Below are 9,308 nucleotides of genomic sequence, written 5' to 3' on the forward strand. Positions count from 1 at the left end.
GAAAGGGGTGCAGGCGTGGACTAACCAGGAGTATCGCCGATCTGAACCGGGCTGGGATTTGCCTGGGTCATGCCTGGCACGAGCTGGTGCCGTTCATCCTTTGCTGCAGTGAGCTTTACGAATTAAACTACTGCGTAAGTTTTTCAGGAGGGGAGGAGGGATTTTGCCTGGCAAAATGAAATCCAGATCCCAGAGCAGAGCAAAGCAGCGGTGCCGTCCAAAGCCCCGTTCATTTTGCTCTACGTCCCCTCTGAGCTGCTTGCTGCTTATGGCCGACCCCCTGCCCACCCCCTGGACGCTGTCTCTGTTCGTGTCCCTCCAGCTGGAGCAGAAACAGAAGGAGGCCCTGGAGCTTCTGGAGCAGAACCGGCACCTGCAGGACCAGCTGAAAGTGGCACTGGGCCGGGAGCAGAGCGCCCGGGAGGGCTACGTGTTGCAGGTAGGAGAGCAGGGAGGAGAGAGACATCCATCTTCATCTGTGCCCAGAGGGGACCCTGGGTGGGCTTCGGTCCAGGGTGTTGGTGGTGGCATCCTGGTTGACATGGAGATGTTCACCGCTGCAAGAGATTTGACCTTCTTGGAAATATCGATAATGCTGTAGTCTTACCAGGATCCTCTGCTTAATAAAACCTCAGATGTGGGATGCAGTAGGCAGAAGGTAGCCTTGCCTACTGGTGTCCCCAAGGGAGGACAGGACACAGCCATGGCAGGCGGATGGGACCTGGGCCAGGTCCACCTCTGATCCATCCTGTGCTGTGTTTGCCTGTGCAGCAGCTGTTTCCCCCTTCTGCACCCCAAATATTCCCCTCGGGCACTGGGGTGCACATCAGGTTTTCTGAGCATCTTGCAGCCCAGCGGTTGCTCCTGGCCGGGGCGTTGTGTGGCGGTTACAGGGACAAACACAGCACAGGCGGGTGAACCGCCCGCGCCCGTTCCCTGCAGCCAGAGCAGGATTTGCACGGGCAGGACCTGTCATCTTGTATCGTTTTGGTGGTTTCTTCTGTTACAAAGTGCCCTTCCTCAGCAAAGCCTACATGTGTTTCGGAGGTTCTGGCAAAAGAGACGGGAGAGGCTCTCAGAAAGCCCTTCCTCCCCTCCTCCAAACAAAGTGGACTTTTTCCAACCCTTCTCTGGGAGCATCCCTGCCCAGAGGAGCTGTGATACCTGCAGAACAGCTTCTGGCTGCTCTCAGGGGTCCACAGTCCTGTTTTTGACCTGCTCAAATCTACTTGGCCAGGCTGGTTCTGGATTGAAGGGGTTGTGCTTGGTCACACGTTGCGCTCCCGTGGCAGCAAACCTGGTGTGGACGCTGAACCTTGTGTCCTTATTTCTCACGGGACAAATTTCCCCTGAAGAAGTTTCCCAGGCAGTGAAGCCAGCCCAGGTAGGGGGGCGTCTTCCCTTCCTTGCTGGTGCTCTCCTTGGAGAAGTTATTCATGCGTTTATTTATTTCTGGAGTCCCTGAGCTGGCAGCGGTTGCTTGGAGGAGTTCCATTTCCACTTGGAAGTGTTGGAAGAGTAACTCAATCCCGCTTCCCTGGGGCAAAGGCATCCAACCTCCCTTTGCCTGGAGCCCAGAAAAATCAGGGAGTGGGGTGAAAAGCTGAATCCACCGTCAGATTGGCTGTGTTGAAGTTGGCCGTAGCACCTCCTTACAAGGATGGGAGGCAAGAGGGGAAGTCTGCAGAATCATCGTTGCAGTGAGAAGTGACCCAAACTTTGATCTAGAAGTTGGCGAGGGTTTTTGGAAGGGTTGGAGGCTTTTGCTTGCTCCAGTCTATAATTGTTCTGGGGATTTCCCTTATGTTTCCCTGGGATCAGAGGGATTAAAGTCCTGTTGCAGAAGGGAGTAACCCCACCAAACCCTGCTGGGGTAGGGGGAGTGGAATCCCTGGGGGCATTTCTGCAGTCCCAGGCTGCCAGCAGACATCGCAGCGTTTTTGTGGACGGACCCTCTGAATTTTGTATGCCCCCACCTCCACCTAATTTTGGAGAGGTTCCTACCTTCTATGGGAGGGGACGATGGAGGAGCCTGACCGCTGCCAGCCCGTCCCTCCCAAGCTGCCTGGGAGGGACCGTCCCCCCCTTGGCAGCATGACCAGCCCCATACGGACCCCCCAGCACTCCCCCGACATAAAAGACGCTGCAGGTTTTGTAAGGCAGCCGCTGAGATACCCACCCTGATGCATGTGCTGTGCACCGAAGCCTCTCCGGCCTCGTGTAACCCCCCTGTCGCTCTGAGCTTCCTTGGGATGGGGCACCCCAACTTGGAACCCTACTGGGAGAAACGGGGGAGGCTCCTGCCCCTTGCAAAGGGACCAGAGACATCCCCCAGCTCCGGTCACGGCGGGCGGGAGGGGTCACGTACTAACCTGTCCCGGGCGGATGTTCTTGCATGTTTTTTGGTGTAAAGCATGAAATTTAACTTAACATAACTGAGTGTCACATCTGTGGGCTTTCCTGATCAGCAACCAGAGTACAGCAAGGCAGGCCAAATTCCTAGGCTAACGCTGTGCTTCTCTCGCCTCTTCCTGTCTGTGTATTTGGTTTTTTTAAAGATACATAATTCCTGTCGCCTTTCGCATGACTCTCTCTGTGAGTTTTCTCTTTGCATGCTACATTGCTTTGGTTTGCATCTCACAAAGGTTGGTTTCTTTTCTTTTTACCTTCTCATCACACCTTTTCCCTCCCTTCACTTGTTGGGCTTTTTATTTTGTCCTTTGTTGGTTTTTGGGTTTTTTTTTTTTTTTTTTCTTTTTGCAGGTAGAGAAATTAGATCCTCCCTAGTCTTAAACTTTAGCATCTCTCTAATGCGATGAGCAGCTGCTAAGTCCTGTTGGGCAGTCCCAGAAATGACATCGCAACACCGGCGCTCCTGTCTCCCTGCGTTTGGGTGGGACGTGATGTCATTTGCTGTCACCTCACTTTCTGTTGTTGCTTTTTGGTCGGTCGGACTGTGTTACCTCAACTGTGCACTTTTTGTTTCATAAAAAAAACCGAACAAATGTGCTAAAAAAGCAGTTCCTTTCTTCTCCACCTGATCCCATCCCCTTCTCACCCTTCCCGTTTTTCTCTCATTTGTCCGTCTCTGTCTTACTGCTGGTGTTTCTTCTTCATTGTTTATTGGTTCTATTTGATTTTGGGTTGGTTTATTTTTTTTTTCCTTTTAGCCTGTTACTGTACAGCTGTTTGATGTTGTGGTCCGTGTTTTCTGTTACTGGAAAGCAGTTGTCGCTCATTTAAAAAAAAAAAAAAAAAAAGTTGGTTAAAACAAACAAACAAAAAAATTGTGCCAAGAACAAATCATCCCAGTTGGAGCATGTGGGTAGCAGCCACATCGCTGCGAGGAGCTTTTCCGTGGCCTGCCTGGCCAGAGGTGTGACACTCAGAAGGGAGAGCCAAGAGTGTTACTAATCTAGTATTTAATCAATTTTTTTAAGACCGAGGTGGCCGCCTCGCCATCAGGTGCCTGGCAGAGGCTCCACAAAGTCAACCAAGACCTCCAAAGCGAGCTGGAAGCCCAATGCCAACGTCAAGAGCTGATCAATCAGCAGATTCAGTCGCTGAAGCGCAGCTACGCCGAGGCCAAGGACGTGATCCGGCACCACGAAGCCGAGATCCAGAGCCTGCAGGCGAGGCTCAGCAACGCGGCGGCCGAGCTCACCATCAAGGAGCAGACCTTGGCCAAGCTCAAGAGCGACCTGAGGAGCGAAAAAGAAAAAGCCAAAGAGCAGCTGGAGGAGTGGCAGCACGGTGAGGCCGCGCTCAGCTCCCAGCTGAAGGCCAGCGAGCAGAAGCTGAAGGCCGCGGAGGCTCTGCTCCTGGAGAAGACCCAGGAGCTGCGGGACCTGGAGATGCAGCAGGCTTTGCAGAGGGACCATCAGAAGGAGGTGCAGAGGCTCCAGGACAGGATCGCGGACCTGAGCAGGCAGCTGAACGCTAGCGAGCAAGCGCGGATCCTCATGGAGGAGAAGCTGCAGAAGAATTACGAGGCTTTGCTGGAGAGCTGCGAGAGGGAGAAGCAGGTTTTGATACGGAGTCTGAAGGAGGCGGAGGATAAAGCCAACGAGTATGAGAACCAGCTGCAAAATAACGAGCAGCAAATGGAGATTCTGCAGAAGGAGAAGCTGAGCGCAAAGTTCGAAGGCAGCGAGCTTGTCCACCAGTTGGAGGAGCAGCTGATGATGAAGGAGGCCAACATCCAGAAACTGGCAGAGCACATCAAGGAGCTCGAAAGAGAGAGAGATCAGATCAAATGCCGGTTCCACGAGCTCATGAATCAGGTTGCCGAGTCAGATAACGAAGTTGCAAAGCTGCAAGCAAAGTTGAAAATGGAAGAGAGCAACTACCACAATCTGGAGCAGTCGTTCGAGGAGGTGTCGGATCAGTTCCAGAGCGTGCAGAAGGTGCTGAAAGAAAAAGAAGAAGAGCTGAGACACGTCAAGGAAATGCACTTGAGAATTGTGGAGAAGAAAGATCAAGATCTCAGTGAGGCTTTGGTTAAAATGGTTGCTTTAGATAGCAGTTTAGAGGAGACGAAAGTCAAGCTAAAGGCCAAGGAGGAGGCTTTAAAGAAATTAGCTAGTGTAGGCACAGGTCCATGTCCTGAGGAGGCAGAAGACCTTGGCCCCAGTCTTGAGGCTGATGAAAGTCATCCATCCCAACTGGGGCAGCCTCTGCAAACTCAGGATGTCCTCCCAGCTCTGGCTTACGCACTGAAGGAGGAGGAGGAGGATGAGGTTCTTGAGACCAGCCAGAGGCAAGCAGAGGAATTTGGCTCCCCGTCCAAAGCTGTAGAGCTCCAGGACCAAGAGTTAGTTCAGAAAGCCTTAGCAAAGCCTGATGTAGGAATCATGGGGGCCAAGAGACAAAGAATCCGGTTCTCAAGCATCCAGTGCCAAAAATATATCCATCCGGACGGATCAGAGAAACTCTGGACAAGCAGTACCTCTTCAGACACGAGCCAAGACAGATCTCTGTCTGAAGAAAGCATGTCATCAGAGCCAGCTCTTGGTTACCCATCATCAGGGACCAGCGACTCCGAGACCTATCTCTCCATCATCCACTCCCTGGAAACCAAACTTTATATTACAGAGGAAAAACTCAAAGACGTAACGATGAAGCTTGAAAGCCAACACGGCCATAATCAGGAGACGCTCATCGCCCTCCACCATCAGTGGGCCAGCACTGAGTCTCAGCTGCGGGAACAACTTCAGACCAGCTTATCCCAAGTCAGTGCTTTGATCTCACAGCTGGAGAGCGAGAGGCAGGAAAAGTTCAAGCTCATAGAAAATCACGTTAGCGAGCTGGGAGGCTTCCAAATGAAAAACGATCAAGCGCTGACTTGCTTAGAGAAGTGCAGGGAGCAACTAAGATCTTTGCCCAAATCAGACAAGGAAAAAGAGGGTGATTTGTTCCTTATTACTCTGTCCAGCATGGAAGCGACCTTATCGAGTGCAATCCAAGCCTTGAGAGAGGCACCAGTCCCGTCGGAGTGTCAGCAGAGTGACAGCCTTATCGCGGAAAGCCCCGCGCCAGAAGGAGGTTTTTTGGGAGAAGAGGAGCGCGTCCCCAAGGAGCAGCGAGTGGAAATGTTTGACGCCGGCCAGCTGAGATGGCTGTCTGAGAGAGTGGCATTCGAGGCCTCTCTCATCAACCAAATAGCCGAGTCTTTGAAAAATGCGAGCTCCGAGATATCTCAGCTTCTGAGAGAGATCCAGGGGACGGCTGAGGTGGTTTTGTTGGAGCCGGCAAATGTTTCTCATACAGCCGTTGACTTGGCCAGCGTCCTATCTAAGAAGCTGCTGCTGGAAGGGGAGTTCTGGAGCCAGGTGGAGGAGCTGAGAGTGCACTTGAGCACCAGAGAAGGAGAAGCCGAGGGCAAACCAGAAACAAGAGGTTTGGGCTTTTCGCCATGTTTTCTCAGTGCTGTAGCAGATGCGACGTTGATCAAGGCAGAACTTGGGTTTGTCGCGCAGAAAATGAGAGAATCTTTTCATCAGAGATTAAAAACAATTGAGGAAGACCTCCATAATACCAAAACAGCTCTCCAGCAGCATAAATGCATGTTGGAGGAGATCATCAAAGCCTACAGGACTCCTGATTTTGACAGAGTTATGCACCAGATTTCTGAAGCACTTGAAATTCAGAAAGATGCTTCGGAAAGAACCCAGATCTCCTGGGACGGGAGCCGTCTCCAAATGGTGCCGAGTCAGGAGTCAGCCAAGGTGGAGGAGATGGGCAGCCTGCCGGACTGTAGTAGTGAAGCTCTTGTTTCCATTCAGGAAGATCTTGCCCAACAACTCAAGGACAAATCCAATGTTCTGAAGGAAATATCTGTTGCCTTACTCTCTCTGCCTCCCGAGGAGGCAATGAAAGACTGTCAGAAGCTCCTGAAGATATCTCAGAGTCTTTCATATCGTTCGTGCATGGGAGACCTTGAACGGTATTCCTCTCTGTTAGTCCAAGATGCAATTGTTCAGGCTCAGGTTTGTTACGCCGCTTGCAAAGTCCGACTGGAGTACGAGAGACAGCTGAAGTCCTACAAGGAGTCCTTGCAGAGCATGGATGCGCTCTGCCAGGAGCGCGTGAAGACGGTCTCTCTCCTCCGGGATGAGTACGAAGACTTGCTTCGAAAGCAGCAGGGTGAGTACGGCGAGGTGATCGCCATGCTGGAACGGGAGAACGCCGACCTCAAAGCAAAGGTGTCCCAGCTCGACAGCCAGCGAAGGCTCTTGGAGGAAGAAGAGCTTAAACACAGCAAGAGCTTGAGCGAGCTGCAGGGACGGTACGAGGAGGAGATTCGAAACGTGATAGAGCAGCTGAACAGGACAGAGGATGCTCTGAAGGCTGAGAGGACGGAGGGCCTCAACCAGCTGGATGCCATCGTCCGTGACAAGCAGAGCATGGAGCAGTACCACCTGGAGCAGATGCAAATGCTGGAGGACAAGTTCCAAGCCAAGATCAAGGAGCTGCAGGTCATCCACGGCGAGGAGCTGCAGGCGCTGCAGGAGCACTACAGCCAGAACCTGCAGCGCCTGCAGGAGACCCTGGACGAGTACCAGAGGCAGCACCCGGAGGTGTCCTCCGATGGGGACACCTGGGCGGCCGGTGAGGCTGGTGGCACCGGGCAGGACCCCGGTGGTGACCAGGACTCCATGCACGGCCTGAGGGAGCGCATCCAGGAGCTGGAAGCCCAGATGAACGTCATGAGGGATGAGCTGGAGAACAAGCATCTGGAGGGGAACGCTTCCACCTTGAGGGAAAAATACCAGAAAGACTTTGAAAACTTAAAGGTCTTTGATACGTTTAACCCTTTATGCTGCTGAGTGTACGGGAGGGCGCATTCGGTCCCGGGGTTTGCTTGCCAAACTGAGGGGCATCTCCCAAAAGAGCCAGCATGCCAAAACAAGCCCCAAAGTGTTCGAAAGGGCTCCATAAAGCACGGCCTTTCCCTTTTCTCCATGCTGGGGTATTCTAAATGCATTGCTGAGGGCTTGGGCTCGGTAGGAGGGTTGATTATTGGAGGCGGTCTCTGTTTAGAGGGAAGGAGGGTTTCGAAGTAGTTTGATAACTTCACGTTATCCTTCAGTATGAAGACCATAGTGTTTCTCCTTGTACCAGAGGTGTACGTTTCGTTTGTGACTTCCCTTCAAAATCACTCCTCAACTCTGTCTTTCCCAGTCTGATCCAATCTCCAGCCTGTCTCCGGTGCCCTCAAAAATGTCAGGCGAAACAGAAAGTTAATGCTCTCAAAATGTGCCTTCTTGGGGAAGGTGGCTGCAAACGGATGCCGAATTCTGTAGCAGAGCAAAGCTCCTGTGCACGAGGCTGCAAGGAGAACAGGCAATTCTGAACAAACAGTGCACAGTTACGGGAAACGCAGCTGGGCGCAGAAAAACCCAGGGGCAGTGAAGTCATGGAATCACAGAAGGGTTTGGGGTGGAAGGGACCTTAAAGCCCATCCAGTCCCACCCCCTGCCATGGGCAGGGACCCCTCCCACTAGCCCAGGTTGCCCAAAGCCTCATCCAGCCTGGCCTTGAACCCCTCCAGGGATGGGGCATCCACAGCTTCTCTGGGCAACCTGGGCCACTGCCTCACCGCCCTGAAAGCAGCAGCCCTGCTGCATCCCATCGGGGTGAATCAGGCGCCCAGGGGAGGGAGAGCTGCTGGGGAGATGGGAGGGAAGCGGTGGTGGTCACTGAACACCACCATCCATCCTCATCCAGATGTTCTCCTCCATCTTAACCTGTAGGAAGGAAAAACCCTTCTTGAACCCTATGCTCAGGTCAGCAGGACGCACGGGGAACGACCCGTCCTGCGAGCCAGGCACCAAACAGGGGCGCTTGTACCGGGGGATGTTCTTGCTTTGGAAGAAGCAAAAAGGCCAGAACCAAAATATAGGCTTAAAAATAACAGCAAGCAATGCTGCCTCTGTTTTCAGCTTTGCTCTGCCACACTTGCCGTTTGCTGGGCAGGAAGGCAAGCAGCATCCTCTGGGCAGAGCGGTCCAGGAGGAGAGCAAGGCGATGGCCTCTGTCTGCTCCTCTGCAGGAAGCAGAGGGACAGGCAGCAAAATAGCAGCTTCCCTTGGTTAGCAGACTAACCAGGGGATTGCAGACGTGTTCAATTCACAGGTTAAATGTGCTCAGTTCTTCTCATCTGAAGCTGATGGAGAGTGTAACATCAGTAACACGAGAGGCAGGTCTGTGCGTGTTCAGGTGTCCTGGCAATGCATTTACAATACAGTAAATCCTGAATCGACACACCTATGGACGACCATTCACCATTTTCCTCCAGCATTCGAGGTGTAGTGAAGAATCCTGCGAGGCTGTTTTGTGCCTCTCCGGAGTCAGCCAAGTCCAGACAGGTTCTGGCATGGAGTTAGGAGTTTAAAAAAAAAAAAAAAAAAGGCTGAGAAAATGAAGAATGCCTTGGGGTTCACGCTTCAATAAAAGCACCGGAGCTGAAAATTGGAAATGGGAGTAGCACAGGTTACAGAGCATCAGACAACAAAGTGATGCTGAAGGGTGTGTGTTGGTGTAGGTCAGCGGGTGTCAGACTGTCCTGAGAGAATTTGTCCCCCTTAACCTTCCCATGGAGTCCCACTGGCTCTCTAGGTGACAGTTTTGCTTCCTTTAGAAACCAGGAGTGTGAATCAAGAAGCATCTGCTGAAATCGGGACATACAGCCAGCCTGCAACATGAAAAGGGAGAAAAGTCCAGTGCAGAGCTTGGCATCAGGGCTGTCCCCAGATGTCTGGGGGGGCTCGTGCACTGTGTCCCCCTGCCCGGCTTGTGGCTCCCCC

General features: G+C 52.7%; 1 protein-coding gene across 1 annotated transcript in view; it reads left to right on the forward strand.

The window, feature by feature from the left end:
* MPRIP (myosin phosphatase Rho interacting protein) overlaps positions 1-9,308 on the forward strand; it is a gene marked incomplete at its 5' end in the record, with an annotated part of 18,681 nt that overhangs the window by 1,014 nt on the left and 8,359 nt on the right. The window contains 1 exon segment of the mRNA XM_010074395.1: positions 323-439. Coding sequence (XP_010072697.1) covers positions 323-439 — 117 coding nt within the window.

This window comes from Pterocles gutturalis, unplaced genomic scaffold (assembly GCF_000699245.1).
Source record: "Pterocles gutturalis isolate BGI_N339 unplaced genomic scaffold, ASM69924v1 scaffold18777, whole genome shotgun sequence".
In the NCBI taxonomy this organism is placed as follows: domain Eukaryota; kingdom Metazoa; phylum Chordata; class Aves; order Pterocliformes; family Pteroclidae; genus Pterocles; species Pterocles gutturalis.